Source organism: Enhydra lutris, unplaced genomic scaffold (assembly GCF_002288905.1).
Source record: "Enhydra lutris kenyoni isolate GAN:26980312 unplaced genomic scaffold, ASM228890v2 scaffoldscaffold15, whole genome shotgun sequence".
NCBI classification, from domain to species: domain Eukaryota; kingdom Metazoa; phylum Chordata; class Mammalia; order Carnivora; family Mustelidae; genus Enhydra; species Enhydra lutris.
This window is the reverse complement of record NW_019154099.1, coordinates 48,338,148-48,354,084: the sequence shown is the minus strand read 5'-3', so window position 1 is coordinate 48,354,084 and position 15,937 is coordinate 48,338,148. Positions and strand designations below refer to the sequence as shown.

The window sequence follows — 15,937 nt, the reverse complement described above, 5'->3', positions numbered from 1 at the left end:
CCCCACGTGCTCCGCAAGCCGCAGCCCAGGGGGCGTCGCCGAGCCGCGGGTTGGGCAGGGTCGGCGCCTCCCCTCCGCCCCTTCTGCCGGGCGCCGGGGTCTGGAGCGCCAACTTCTGCAAAGTTCACCGCCCGGTGAGAGCACGTGGGCGCCTGCGGGCCGCCGGCTCGGCTACCCAACTTCAGCGGACGCCGCGGGCGGCCTCGCCTGGCGCTGCACGGGGGACCGGCAGCGGCTTCAGGAGCAGCAGCTGCAGCAGCCGCAGCAACAGCCGCCGCGCGGCCCGGGGGGCGGGAACGGGGCGGGCCGCCGGCGCTCCGCTCCCGGAAGCGGCTGGTTTTCGCGCTCCCGCCCAGGGGACCGGCGCGGCCGCCGGAGCTCCAGCATCCCCGCCGGCGGCTCCTGGAGCAGCGCGACCCCGGCGGCGAGATGCTGCCCGTGTACCCGGACGTGAAGCCCAACCCGCTGCAGAACGCTAACCTCTGCTCGCGCGTGTTCTTCTGGTGAGCGCCCCGCCCGAGCGGCCGCATCCCCCGCTGCCGCCACGCGCCTTCGGGGGCTGGAGGGGAGAGCGTCGTGGCGGGGGAGCGCCGGCCGCCGGCGCCGCGCGGCTTTTGGCAGCGGGTGGGGCCACCCCACGCCCGCCGCGCGGTCCCCGCCTGCGCTCTGGCGCGCCGGGCGGGCGGGAGCAGGGCTGGGGAGGGGAGCCGGAGACTTGGTGGCGCGGGGCTCACAGGGGCCCAATGCCTGGGCGTCGGCGGCCTCGCCTGCCTCCAGGGTCTGGGAGGAGGGGGAGGAGGAGGAGGAGCCGGAGCGGCGGCGGCAGCCGCCGCCGCCGCCGCAGGGGTTGGGGAGGGGGAGATGCGAGGCTGCCCGGGGAGAATTCCTGCCCTGAGGGAGCACCGCCTGGATCCCCCCGCCTCCAGCCGCAGCAGCCGTGCCCCGCACCGCTCCGGGATTCGCCCTTCTCATAAACTCGAGCTGCACCTTTTTCTTCCTAAGCAAGCAGCTTCTGAACAGCCTCCTTTATCTAAACCAAGGTCTAACTAGTGCCCTGGACCGTTGCCATCCCCCACGGCGTCCCCAGCTCTTCCGATATACCGATATGCCCTACGTGACACGGAGCTGCACACTCCACAGGCTCCTGCGTTCGTGACCACGTCCTGCTGTCTGTCTCCCTTTGTCCGCGTGGGACTCACACGGTGTGTCCTGGGATCTCGTGGTGGCAGATTTCGTTTCACTTTATTTCATGAATGGGAACACTGTTCTCGAACACGTTTAGCGTTTGTCTGGGACACACGTAGCCACAGCTGGAGTATGTTTTTGGCACAGCCTCTTTCCCTTTTGCAATTATTTCTATTTCCACCTTTGAGGACCAGCTCCGGAGATGGGGTCCTTGAAGGCTGTGGGGTCGTCTCCGGATGTCTAGGCTTTGGAGAAATGATCCGTGGTCTTAATGCGGGTGGTCCTGTCCAGGAGTCCTATCACCCTAAAATCACTGGAGGGTCCCTGAGCTGGGAGAGTACGCAGGTGAAAAACGGCTCAGAGAGGTGATACAGGTGGCCGGTTTTCCATGTGGTAGCTGGGACCATGAACGAGGTGGGCCCAAACCTGTGGGCTCTAATTAGGCTTGGGCTGATAATTAGATCTTCTGTTTCTTGACCCTAAACTGACCCGCAGGCCTTAATCGTTCCCACATTCTGATATTTTAACTTTTTTTGTGGGAAAGCCTAGGAGATACCGAGGGGGTGAGCGCTCTCTTAGGCTTGTTTTGATGGTGGCGTATTCCGTGTGTGGGGACATCTCTTGGCTTTTTGGCTCCTCTCTTAAGGAAAGAAGAATTTGGGTGTGGTTATCATAAATAATAATGAAGTAGGCAAACATCTCCTTAACTCAGGCAGGGCAAGGAACTCTGGGAGCACTTTCTGTTTATGGGTTTTTCACAAGGTGTGTGCATGAAAATGGGCCGGTGAGGACTCAGATTGATGACTCCGTAGGCGCTGTTTCCAGCTTCCCACTTCGGGGGAAGGACCTCTGACCTCTGGCTTGCACCTGATGGCCTGGGATCATACAGCTGTGTCGCGGTAGAGCAGGATCCCCAATCAGGCCGGCTGGCCCCTGAGCCCTGTGTTTGCACCTGATGGACTGAGCCTCTGCTGTTGGGACCCTTGTTCTTAAATGCACGGAGAAGGCTATTCCAAACATACCTTTGTGCTTGTAGGCTGGATTTTCTTTTTTCTTTTTCTTTCTTTCTTTGTTTTAGGCCTAATTTTCTTAAAGTCATTGCTGTTGGAAATGAGCTGGTGGACGTGAAACCCATCATGCTTAAGGATGTCTGTCTAAGGGCGGCTTGAGGGCGGCTGTCCTCTAAGCACGGCCCTCACACCTTTGGTGGCATCACCGTCACCATCACCCAGGCGCTTGTTAGAAATGCACGTTCTCTGGCACCCATTCCAGACCAGTTCTGTAAATTATGTAGAAACTTGGGGTGGGGGGTGGGGTTTAAGCCCGTGCTCCAGGTGATTCTGATGGAAGGTTGAGCCTGGCTCACTGCTTTAAAGCCTCTACCCCCACTGCATTGTCATTCCAGTTTTATAGTTTTAAAAAAGGGGCAAGTCTTTTGAGGTTAGCTGTTGACCAGGATTACCATCCTGTATCTGTTGACCTTCTGCGTGTCTAGGGATTTGAAAGTCTGAGACCGCCTTGGTGATTTCCACGTGTACCCGGATGTAGGCGAGAAAGTTGAAATGAGTCCGGATCGGAAGTGCTGCCTGGAGACAAGGCCCACCTTGCGGGGAAAACCGAGTTTTCATCTTCTCATTGGATGTTTACTTTTCTTCTCAAATTTTATCTGCTTTCTGAACTTGTGAACTGGTAGCCGTCTACCCACATGCTGCCAGTAACTAGCCTTACGGAGTTCTATACACATGGCCTTACTGGGGTTTTGGTATTTCGACAGCAAAGCTTGAACTTGGGTTTAGGAGGAGCTGTACATAATGGGTGTTGGTAATCGTTGCAGAATTTTGGTTCATTCTTTAAGTACGCTCCATGTCCAACGTCGTGCTTGACTGAGCTCATCACCCTGAGATCAAGACTTGCATACTTGACTGAGCCAGGGAGGTGTCCGTGTTGTGTATTTTTCAAAAGAATATGTATAATATTTATTTATTTTCTATTTTTATTTTTTTTGGTAAGATATTTAAAGCTACAGAAAAAGAAAGGAATATGGATGACTTATTTCTGTTAGCCAAGTAAACCTGCTGATGTGTTGGTTTCTTAGTCTTCCCCCTAAAACTCACAACACACACACGCCTTTTCTATAAAACCAAATAGTTATTCTTCCCCTCCCAAATAGTTTTGAATCCTGATCCCTTCTTAATTATTTATTTATTTATTTTCCCTTCTTAATTTTTTACGGCTAACATTTATTCATAGCATTAAGTCTTCAAAACGTGGTATTTAATAATTACAATTTACTTCCCTTTTGTTGAATACTGTTTATTTCTAATTATGATGTAATGCATATCCATGCCCATATATTTTGGTGCATTTTTCCTTTTTCTCTGTAGCCAGAAGTGGAGTAACTGGTGAAAGGCAAAATTTTATTTTCTAATTTTGGACCAACTGACCCTCAGTGGTTTGCATGTATACCTCATTGTCCACTTTAAGGACCTGAATTACTTTTTTTTCTAAGTCATGGATTAAGAATATCAGGGTTTTAATTTGAGTTTGATTTTGTATCTTTGAATTGTGTATTAGACTTTTTTCCTATGGGGTCTTTATATGTTTGAAAAAACTTGTAATAGTGCTTATTTTTTGAGATTTTCATTTGACTCTTAATTTAGATCAGAAGTTTTTTTTTCTTAAAGAATTTTTTAAAAGATTTTAAAACTTATTATTTTTAAAATATTTTATTTATTTATTTGACAGAGAGAGAGAGAGATCACAAGTAGGCAGAGCGGCAGGCAGAGAGAGGGGGAAGCAGACTCTCTGCTGAGCAGAGAGTCCAATGTGGGGCTCCATCCCAGGACTTTGGGATCGTGACCTGAGCTGGAGGCAGAGGCTTAACCCACTGAGCCACCCAGCCACCCCTAAAATTATTTTTAATCTCTTCGTCCAATGGGGGCTCAGACTTACAACCTCAAGATCAAGAGTTACACACTACTTACTTAGCCAGCCAGGTGCCCCTAGATCAGAGGTTTTAAATTTATAGATTATTGAGCTCTTCTTTCTGGTTTTTGCTGTTGCTTCTGTAATATATCTTTTTTAGATTCCAGCATTCTCTAAATCTCCGTAAGCATTTTCTTATACAAAGTCCACTAGAATTTCCTTTTGTATTTGGTATTAGGCCTCATTTTTTTTTTTATTTATTTTTATTTATTTATTTATTTATTTATTTAAATTTTATTTATTTATTTATTTACAAAACAGCCCATTTTCTCATCATGGTTTATTGACCGATTCTTCCTCTTTCCTGTTCTTGGAAACAAGTGGTGTGGGCTTATCCAGCTGGTACTAGATTGTCCTGTCCCCTGAGATGTCCTGGACGTGTCCCGCTCCCCTGGTGCGCAGCTCCCTGGAGATGTGGTCCTGGTTTCCCTGTCTTCTCTCGTCCCGTGGTTAGCCACTCAGGACCCGTCCCCAGAGAAGGCTTTGGGCCACACGCATGCAGGCCACCTGAGGGTGGCTGTGTTCTCACTCCCCTGCCAGTGGTTCAGTCTGTGAACTGTCACTTTGGAAAGCCAGTGCTGTTGTGGAGACTGCCACTGGGGTCAGACTGGAGACTTCCAATCTAAGAGGTTTGGTTTTGTCATTTATTTTTTGGCGATGTTGCAATTATTTACTTGAGATATTTCATTTTAAACTGGGGTTTTGCACCATTTTAAGAATGCTTTTTTAAAAAATATTTTAATTTTTTAAAAAAATTTTATTTGAGAAAGAGCCAGAGTGTGTGCCTGCGCCCAAGCAGGAGTTGGGGGGAGAGGAAGAGGAGAGAGAAGCAGACTTCCCACTCAGCGTCTCAGAGTCTGACACAGGGCTCGGATCCCAAGAGCCTGAGACCTTGACCTGGGCTGAAGTCAGGTGCTTAACGGACGGAGCCAATAAAAACCCATGAGATTTTAATTTTTTAAGTAATCTCTATGCCCAACATGGGCCTCGAATTTACAATCCTCAGATCAAGAGTTGCAAGTTTTAGTGACAACCAGCTGCCCCTAGAATGCCTTTTATTTGTTCTTCTTCTTATTTTGAAAGATTTTGTTTGTTTATTTATTTGGGAGAGAGCTTGGGAGTAGGGGAGAAGCAGAGGGAGAGGGACAAGCAGACTCTGCCCAGACTGGATGCCTCGACTCTGGGATCACCGCCACAGCCTAAACCAAGTTGGGCTGACTGAGCAACCCAGGTGCCCCTCCCCAGAATAACTTCTAATGTTAATCTCCTGTTGTTCATTAACAATCAGACGTACACATTTTGTACAAGGAGGCTGGCTTAGTTTTTCAGGGCCCTGTGTTTGGCCTCACCCTGTTCCCCTTTCTTTAGCATTTAGTTTGATGAGTTTTTGGCCAATTTATACAATAACTCCAAGCCCAAGCAAGATGTGGAACACCCCGAAGGTGTACTGAAATTTACTAAGCCTCTGCAATGAAATAAATAGAGTAACAAAATATAAGTTCATCTCCTTTAATTTCTTTTTGATTTTTTTCTGTTTGTTTTTATACAGTTCTGCATCTGCTCCGTGTGAGTAGGGTTAACTCAACTCATATTCATTCAGGTGTATTAAGTAGATAATTTCCTTTTTTGAGTTCTCCAGGGGATCCCCTCTCCCTCTTGTATCTCCCAGGCTTGGCCTGCTCTGTGGGGTGAGGAACCCAGTGAGGTCATGCGCCCTATGAGCCTTTATCGAAATCTTGCCTGTCAGTTCTCAGTGGGGACAGCAAACCCTGTCCCCTAACACGAGAATGTCTCTGTGGGTTTCTTCTCTGTGTGAATCTGAAGCCCCTGAAAATGTTTTCTGTGTTTCTGTGCTGATGAATTGTGTAAAGGTGGTTGCCACTACTGCAGTGGGAAGGACAGGGCTTTGGAATGGGTTCACCTCTTCTCTTTGGCCCTGCAAATTCCGTGTGGCTACCTGTAAGAGAATGATCTGAGCCTTGAAATTGGGAGACTGGGGATGATTGTTAATGTAAAGTCTCCTAGTCCAGAGCTAAGGCCTCAGGTTGTTATGGCCAGGGGGTCCCTGAAGACTGGAATGTAAGTTTCAGATCCATTTCAAGATTGATCCATTTTTTATTTTTTTATTTTCAGGGTTTTTTTTTTTTTTAAAGGTTTTATTTGACAGAGCGCCTGCGCACAAGCAGGGGGAGCAGGTGCCCTATTTTTAGTTTTTAAATATTTTTAAGTAATCTCTACACCCAACATAGGGCTTGAACCACAACCCCAAGATCAAGAGTCACATGTTCTACCGACTAAGCCAGCCGGGGACCCCAAAGATTGAGCCATTTCAAGATTAATCCTTCTAAGATCTCTTTATATTATGTACATAGAGTGAGATAACTAAAAATGTAAGATAGAGGGCAGGATTAAATTTTTTTTAGAAGTTAAATCTCATGTTTATCGGGACGCCTGGGTGGCTCAGGTGGTTGGGCATCTGCCTTCGGCTCATGTTGTGATCTCAGGGTCCTGGGATCAAGTCCTGCTTGGGGGAGGGTCCCTGCTCAGCGGGAAGTCTGTTCTCCCTCCCCTCCCCCCTCTGTATCTCTTTCAAATAAATAAAATTTTTAAAACGAAACAAATTCGTGTTTACCTATTTCAGCAGTATTTTCCAAGACACGATTAAAAATGCAGATGAGGGTCCTTCCTTCTGGGTATGTATTTTGGAGATCTGCATTTCAGTTCCTGCTGGGCACTTAGGGCGAAGGTGGTTAGCCCTCGGGGCTGGGTCCACTGAGACAGCAATACTGATCGTCACTAACACCTGCTCAACGCTTCCTGGGGCTCAGCCTCGTTTGCCCGATGTTTCTGTGTCTCAGGCAGTCCTTGGTCCTGTAAGGCAGTGCATATCCAGAGAGGTTGGGGCACTTGTCGGGGACGGCACAGTGGGCGGGGGGGGGGGGGGAGGTCCGGAGTGTGCCAGTTGGTGTGGTGCCCATGTCCTCAGCACACGCAGTGGCCCAAGTGCTCAGGCTCCTGGCTGTGACAGGTAATCCCCAGCAGACATTTACAGCTCGTGTCCGGGAGTGACTACGCCCTTCTCAGATGCTCACACGAGAAGCGTGTTCCACCCTCTTTCCACCATGCCGTCTCCTGATCTGCCATGTGTGTTGTTGGCCATTGGGTTCGTAAGGCACGAACCTGTCTGTTCCTGCTGATGTTGCTGACCTCAGATCCCATCAGCTGAACTTGAGACATGCCCTTGGAGTCCTTCATTCGGCAAGCGCTTCCAGAATGTGAGTGTGTGAGAGCCGAAGGGAAGGAAAGGCACAGAGGTGCCCGTCCTCCTGGATGGAGCGTGTGTCCCTCTGTACCAGCCTCCCTTGGCTTTTCCTCCTCCCAATGGGTTTTCCCCCCACCAGTCTTTCCCCTAAAATCCATGCCGTCCTCCTGTTTAAAAACCTCTCATACCTCCCAACTGCGTTCAAGAGCAGGTCTTAAGGATTGCACTCAGAATTCTTCAGAACCTGCCTTTTGCGTCTCGTCTTCCATCATCTCTCTCACCTCTGGACTTCTCTGAGGTGAGTCAGATCTGGTAACTACCGGAGCCAGACTGCCGTCCTGACTGATGAGGGGCGGCTGCCTCTGGGTGAACCCCTTACTGGGCTGTTTGCCAGGGTGTGGGAGCGAATGGGGGAAAGCAGGCTGGTTGCCTGTACCATTGCCAGAGGCCCATGTATATAGCCCTGAGCCCTAATCCAGGAGATCTGTGGAGCAGCGTCCCCCTGCCTTGGAGCTGAAGTGCCTGGGTAGATCTGAACTCTACCGCTTACCTGACCAAAGGCAGGTTTCCTCATCTGTGAAATGGGAATGATCACGATACCCATCTCCTAGGGTTGTTGAGAGTATTAAATGAACCAAACACTGTTGGTTTACCAAAACAGTGAATAAATAGGAAACCAGGCCACCTTCCTCTAGTTACTTAGCATTTGTAAGCTAACAGTTTTGTTTGTAAATTGCCAGAGTTTATTTCCCAGTTAGAGGATGAATGTAAATTTCGGAGTCTCATTCCTTACCGGTAGGAACCTAATGGGGGGGGGGGGGGGGTGGGGGGGGTTGGGGGGGGTAGTTGTTGGCAGCCTGAATCAATTTTTTTTGACAGGGTTCTGGGAGACTCACACTAAGCTTTGGGAACCAAGTTTCTGGGCTCTCTTTCAGCCCTTAAAGTCCATTTCTGGTTGAGAGCACAGTGGGAGGCCAAGGGTACTGGTCCAGCTTGTAGTTTAGGTAATTCTTTGGGCCAACATTTGAGGTTCTTTTGTGTTCCTGCATTCAAATCCATAAAAATAACATTCCTGTTCTCAAAGAGCTCACACCGTCCCGTCTTCTTAATTCTGTCACTGGTGTCAGCTTCTGAGCAAAACAAGCCCCTAATCTTAGTGACTTAGTTAAAAAACCAAAACAAAACACACTGGAAGTCACGTTTATAGTCCTTTCCGGGTTGCTTGGGGTGGGGAGCCACCCCACACACTTACTCAGTAGCTGGTCTTTCTATGTCTTGTGGCTCGGTTCTTGGGTCCTCTCCAAGTCCTCTTAATTCAGCTGGAGAGGAGTTATTTGTGGCTGGTTTTTGTGTTCCTGGGTTGGTAACTACCTATGTCCTTGACACTCACGTTTTATTGGCAAGGTGTCAGTTGCACGGTCGCCTCTACCGTTAGGTGGGCTAGAAAGTGTGGGCCACGTGTCCAGGTCGCTGTGAGAGAATGACAACACGTCGGGTGTGCAGTGTTTAGATGTGGGACTAATGCACGCTCCAATGGGGGGTTTCAGGGAGGGGTGGTGTGGGAAAGGTGGGGAGTCCTCTTGGAGGGTGGACGGGCATGTGTAGGGCACAGGATTGTGGAAAGGCTGGCATCTCCTGAGAACAGCAATCCAGTGTTGTGGACGCCCCTCCCCCCACCACTTCTGATTTTGATACTGTCATTCAGGATCACACCCCTCTCCGTTTCACCGTCGCCAGCTTTCGTCCTTATCTCTTCTCCCCAGTCCTGGCCTCCATGAGCACCTCTAGTCCTTCTAGCGTTAGCTCCTAATTCCATTCACTGGTTCCGTGGCCACTTCTGGGCCAGCCTAGCCTCTTCATGGGCCTAGTTCCTGTGTGCTCTCCTTCCCCAGGCTAGCTGGTATCTGCCCTACTTCCAGGGTCCCGGAATTATAGGGTTGGATGGGAGAGATCTTAGTTCATACTCAATGCAGGAATCCTTTCCGGACATCGTTCAGTGGGGTAATTTGCTGCTCTTACTAATCTTCATTCTGGAATGACAGAAGACTGCTGTTACGAGCCAGTTTTCTTTTTTGGCAGTTTCTGCCCATCTGTATCTCTCTCTCTCTTTTTTTTGTCAACACATAGCAAGTTGACACCCCCCTTCCACATGCTGGCCTGGTATTCTTCAAAGACCACCCTCATGGATCCATTAAATCTTTTTTTGGGGGGGCTCCTGGGTGGCTCGGTCGTTAAGTGTCTGCCTTAGGCTCAGGTCGTGATCCCAGGGTCCTGGGATCGAGCCTCACATCAGGCTCCCTGCTCAGTGAGCAGCCTGCTTCTCCCTCTCCCACTTCCTCTGCTTTTGTTCCCTCTCTCGCTGTGTCTCTCTCTGTCAAATAAATAATATCCTTAAAAAAATTAAAAAAAAATATGGATCCATTAAATCTTTAAGATAATTGTCTCCAGTTCTTAGGTTGCCTTTAAATGACAGGGTTTTCAGACCCCTTTCCATCTGCTTGAACTGAATATACTTTGGTTTATCAATGTCTTTATATTAATGTGGCATCTAGAACTTACCTACTATTCTAGGTTTATTCTGGCCAGTGGTGGTAGTTGAAGTAACTAATCTGACAGTTTAATTATTTTTGAGTGCTTGCTGTGTTGGGGGTAATGTTCTAAAGCAGGAGTTGGCAAACTGTGACCTGCAGGTCAAATCCAGCCTACTGTCTGTTTTTGTAAATAAAGTTTTATTGGAACATGGCTGTGCTCATTCATTTATATATTGTCCGTGGGCTACAACAGCAGAGTTGAGTGGTACAGAGACTGTATGACCTGCAACGTCTAAAATATTTATGACCTAGTTCTTTACAGAAAATGTTTGCCCCACCCCCCAACCCCATTCCAAATGTTTGGGATATATTAAGAATAGATTAAAATCCATGGGCAGAAGCAGGGAGACCTGTGGAAGATTTCGCAGTGGTTCAGGCAAGAGGTAGTTTTGACCAGGAGGGTGATGGGAGTGGCGGTGGTGAGTAGTTGGGTTCAGGAAGGAGCTTATTCGAAGGTAGAGCTGGGCATCTCTGATATTAGATTGTGGAACTTGAAAGGAAGAGACAGGCAAGGTTGCCTCTGGGTTCAGCCCGAGCCCCTGGAAGGATGGAGTCCCCATTCAGTGAGCTGCTGAAGACTGCAGGAGGAGTGGGTTGGAGAAGACCAGGAGTTCGGATTTGACCATATTCAGTTTGAGATGCCTTCCACACGTTTAAGTAGAGGGGTGGGGTACGCATCGATCGTGTGTTGGGGGCTCCAGGAAGAAGCCTGGGCTGGCGATAACACTTGGGTATGGTGAGCAGTGTATACCACTGGGCTATGTTGGACACATGGACAACTGATGTCACAGTCGGTGGGGTTTGTCCCCACACAAAGTTCATTTTGTTGGTCGCAGGGTCCAGCATCCGTTGCTGTCGGTTGAGAGTAATGCCAGAAAGGACAGATCTTGGAACCGTCCTGCAGGTTGTGTCTGATCCACTCATGAGCACTGGGTCGAACATGAACTTGCCACAGGTGTGGGGGGAGGTCATGTCGTCTGTCTTATGGGAGTCCAGAGGTACCTTATGTACTTGGCAGTCAGTCTGAAATCTTGCAAAGAAAGGAATTAGCATGATTTCCTCTTAATGAGCACAGGCTGACTCTTGTGGGATCTTTCCTTTTTTTTTTTTTTTAAGATTTATTTATTTGCTTGAGAGAGCACGCAAGCAAGAGCACACACAGAGGGAGAGGGAGAAGCAGACTCTCTGCTGAGCAGGGACCCTGACATGGGGCCCATGCCAGAACCCTGGGATCATGACCTGAGCCAAAGGCAGATGCTTAACCGACTGAGCCACCCAAGTGCCCCTCATTTGTGACTTTTTTTTTTTTTTTTTTTAAGATTTTATTTATTTGACAGATCACAGGCAGGCAGAGAGAGGGGGAAGCAGGGTCTCTACTGAGCAGAGAGCCCGATGCAGGGCTCGATCCCAGGACCCTGAGATCATGTCCTGGGCTGAAGGCAGAGGCTTAACCCACTGAGCCACCCAGGCGCCCCTCATTTGTGACTTTTAAAGCTAAGTTGTTAACTCATTGAGGGTAGGAACAAGTGTCTTTAACACCTTTATTCTGGTGCCTAGCCGAGCATCTTGAACTTAGCAGGCTTGCCCAGTGATTGTAAGTTATGACTTTAGCCTTCCTAATCGGAGTTTCTCTAATTTGGAAATGCAGGCCTCTGCCTTAAACAGGAGCAAGCTGGGCATTATGGAATGTTGACCTTAAAAATAAAACTGTCAGTTGTGTTACAAGCAAGAATGAATTTATATCAGAATAGCAGAAAATTGCAGTCGGGGACATTCAAGCTATAGCAAAACTGTAGGCAAGTATGAAGTGCAAAGAAGAGGAAATCCCCCCCCTTTTTTTAAAGCTCTTTTTTAAGAAAATTAATTTATTTGACAGAGAGAGATCACAAGTAGGCAGAGAGGCAGGCAGAGAGAGAGGGGGAAGCAGGCTCCCTACTGAGCAGAGAGCCCAATATGGAGCTCAGTCCTAGGACCCTGAGATCATGAACTGGGCCGAAGGCAGAGGCTTAACCCACTGAGCCACCCAGGTGCTCCAAAGATCTTATTTATTTGACAGAGAAAGCAAGAGAGCACAAGCAGGGGGAACAGCAGGCAGAGGGAGAAGCAGGTTCCCTGCTCAGGGAGGAGGCTGGATGGAGGGGTCTCGATCTCAGGATCCTGGGATCATAACCCGAGCTGAAGTCAGGTGCTTGGCTGAGTGAGCCACCCAGGTGCCCCTCCTGACTCCATTTTAATTAATTAGTTCATTTTTGAAAAAGATTTTATTTATTTATTAGAGATGATGAGAGAGGGAACACAAGCAGGGGGAGTCGGAGAGGGAGAAGCAGACTTCCCACCGAGCAGGGAGCCTGATGTGAGGCTCAATCCCAGGACCCTGGGTTCATGACCTGAGCCAAAGGCAGATGCTTAACGATTGAGTCACCCAGGCACCCCAATCTCGGTGTATTCTAAAACTTGTGTTTTAAATATAATAAATGGATAAAATGCTATACACTTACTTTTCTTCCCCACTTGGAATGAAGCAGGGCAAGGCAGCAGGGAGGGAATGTGGTGTGTCATCTCCATGTCCCATGGAGAGGTGACCTGTTAGTAACTGCTGCAGAAATTAAGATTTGTTTAAAAAAAAAAAAAAAAAAAAGCAACGAAGGGAAATGTAATTTGTACTGAGAATGGGGTCACTGTCTGGAAGCACTTGGGAAATTATAAGGTGGTGGTCACTGTATTCTCCAGAAGGTTTCTAGAAAACCGTTCCATAGCAGAGCAACGTGGCCAAAACCACCCAAGTGAGCATCTAGAGGCACCTGCTTTCTTTCTGCCTTGCTCTTGGACTCCGTCCCTGCAGAACCACGAGAGGTTCAATTTTGTTACTGAAGTCGCCCTGTCTGTGTACTTTGTTATGTACCCCACCCCCCATCTGAGGTTCCCTGTGTGTTTTGGGGAGGTCCTGGTTGGAGCCAGTGTCCCTGGCTGTCACTGGTCCGAGCTGCTTTGTATCGTGGTCATTTGACCTCTATTACACTGAATTCACTAAGGACTTTGACCTCACGACCTTAGCCTTCTCTTGACCTGCTGGTTATGGACCTGCTGCCTCAAATTTTGAGTCGAATTCAGGGTAAAATTCCCCAGAACTTTTCAGTCTCGGAGGCAATGCCCTTAAAAACCCTTCAGAGGACTTGACTCGGGAGGAGAATGAGCTTCTCCCCTGGATGGGCGGGTCGGGAGTTCAAGTGTCATTACCGCTCTTGACACTGGGTCACGCAGGCTGATGTCCGTTCCCGAGAACCAGGTCTGCATCCGGGGTGAGGGACCGTCCCACGTACGTTAGGTTCTTTGAGGCTCGTGCTCCGAACTTTCTCTTTTACATCCGCATGGAAATTAACCAAGTTAGTTTGCTTCTGTGAAAGCCCCATGCAAGTCCTTAGTGTGTCAAGTATTAACAGCTGAGAAAAAGAGGGGACCGTCGTTCTCATCATGCTCGGAATCCTCTCTGCTTTTCCCCTTTCGCGTGGACGTAGTCCAGTTTTTTTTTTTTTAAAGAGACCTTTTAAAGAGAATTCGTACCCCTGAGTAAGCCAAATTAGGATCCCTTCCTCCTTCTCTGTCTCTGTCTCTTTCTCTCACTCTGTCGCTCCTGGACTTTGGTCATCTCTGCTAGGGGCTGCTCAGAAAGTAAGCCGAAGTCTTGGAATTCCTTAAGGCTTCTTCGTGGACACGGCTCCCTGGGAGGGAGGGATTCCTTTCCTGTAAGGGGGAGGCACAGTTTCTAAGACGGCTTCCAGGAAGGATGGGGTACAGCAGGAAGGAGTCCCACAGAGCAGCTGACTCACACATGCTCAGGAGGAGGGAATTTTGGCGCCTTTGAGTTCTGGGAATTGGCGTTTCTGTTGAGGGTGGAACAAAGTGAAGGCACGGCTCCTCCTTCGTGGGTCAGGCTGTGGGGACGGTGGTATGGGAGGTGGGTGAGGGCTGTGGCAGGCGGGTTGAACCCCGACTGGCGAACTTGAGATCAGCCAGAGGCAGGTGGGGTTAAGCCGGCCCTGGGTCACACAGACAGGGGAAGGTCTGGTTCAAAGCCATTAGCGGTTTCCTCCCTCTCACAAGGGATTCCTGGCAGGAATTTCAAGGAAGAGGTAACCATGAGCACGGATGTGGCACCCTGTGTGCGGAAGGGCCGACTGTGTGGTGCTGGGGGGAGAACGTAAGCACGGGTGAGGCTAGCGTGTTCTTCCAGGGTGGGGATCCTCTCCCCCCCGGAAGCCTCGTGTGCTGGCTCTGTCCTGTGGCTCCTCCCTGTGGCTCCTGGGGCGCTGCTGGTGGCTGAAGGTCCCATTCCACATTTCCTGCCAGTGCTGTGCTTACTTCCTTCCACCTCATGCTTTACCTGCTATGTTCTCTTGAACCTTCTGTGTCCCCCCACCTGGCCCCCCAAGTCAGCCTTGTTTCCTGGTTCTCCCCCCGCCCAACCCAAGTCAGCCCCATTTACTAGATTCCACAAAAATCTATCTGCGATGGGGGCTGGAGGTTTGTGAAGATAGGGGTTGCGTGTTGGGTGGGTTTCCCCCCCGCCCGGTCTTCTCTCAGCTCCCTCCCTGCAGGCAGTGGCCCCCCTCATCTTGGGCACCGCCATTCTGATCACTCTAGGACTTTCGTAAACAGTTTGCTGCCTTACTGTGTAAACTCCTGTCACACGAGGTATGGTGCTACAGTAGACGTGGTGACGTTTGTACACGCTTTGCCCAATGCGTCCCTTTGCCTCCAGCTGAGGACACTGGGGTGCACAGGGTATGTTTTGCGCCCACAGCAGCACAACTTTGTAAATGGAGCGGGTGGGGCTGTTTGATTCCCAACTTTAGATGCTGGAAGTCACGAGCAGAGGTCCCTGGAAGCAGAGGAGGGAGTGTTACCAGTGGGCGTGTGGGCTGAGCCTGAGGAGCTGGTGTGATCTAGGAAAGAATTCTTAGAAGAGGGGCTGCTTGTTAAACTGCATTGTGTTTTAGTCTGTGCAGAAGTTCTTCCTTCTTCTGGAATCCCGAAAGAGGTGTACCTCCAGAAGCCTGCTGTGTTACGGGTGGCTTCTTTTTCCTATATTAGTGGTCTGGTGTCTGTGTTCAGGCCCAGTCTTTACTACTTCTTCATTTTTTTTTTTAATTTTTAAAGATTTACTTATTTATTTATTTGACAGGGATCACAAGTAGGCAGAGAGGCAGGCAGAGAGTGAGAGGGGGAAGCAGGCTCCCAGCTGAGCAGAGAGCCCGATGCGGGACTCGATCCCAGGACCCTGATCATGGACCGGATCATAATCTGCTAAAGGCAGAGACTCTAACCCATCCAGCCACCCAGGCGCTCCCCAGTCTTTACTTCTGAAGTGGCCCCTGGCTCCTGATGGATTTTAGCCTTAGGTTAGACTATAGAGAGAAGGGTTTGTGTTATTTATATCTGGGTTCTCCATATAAAAAAATATTTGAGAGAGAGAGAGAAAAAAATCACAGGCAGGTAGAGGGGGAAGAGGGAGAAGCAGACTCCATGCTGAGTGGGGAGCCTGTCGCGGGGTTCAGTCCCGGGACCCTGGGATCATGACCTGAGCGAAAGGTACCAACCGACTGAGTCACCCAGGTGCCCCTTCCCATTTTATTTATTTGAGAGAGAAAGTGTATGTGTGTGTCCGGTGGGGGGGGAAGCAGAGGGAGAGAAAGAGAATCCCAGACAGACTCCTTGCTGAGCCCAATGTGGGGCTTGATCTCATGATCCTGAGAGCATGACCTGAGCTGAAATTGAGGGTCAGATGCTTAACCCACTGAGCCATCCAGGCGCCCCTGTCTATATCTGGGTCTCCAGATAGGCCACTGCTCTCTGTGGTGTTCTTGCATCTTTTTATTTCGGAAGGAAATGGTTTGGTGTGGTAGCCTTCCCCCTT

The 15,937-nt window shown here is 49.5% G+C and overlaps 1 protein-coding gene across 4 annotated transcripts in view; it reads left to right on the top strand.

Annotated features, from left to right (window-relative positions):
* Positions 1 to 429: 429 nt before the first annotated feature.
* The window catches only part of LOC111146955 (ATP binding cassette subfamily C member 4), a 245,289-nt gene continuing 229,781 nt past the window's right edge, over positions 430 to 15,937 (top strand). For all 4 annotated transcript variants that reach the window (XM_022502717.1, XM_022502716.1, XM_022502715.1 and 1 more), the window contains exon 1: positions 430 to 503. In XM_022502717.1, the coding sequence (XP_022358425.1) occupies positions 430 to 503 (74 nt within the window). The remainder of the gene's footprint in view (positions 504 to 15,937) is intronic.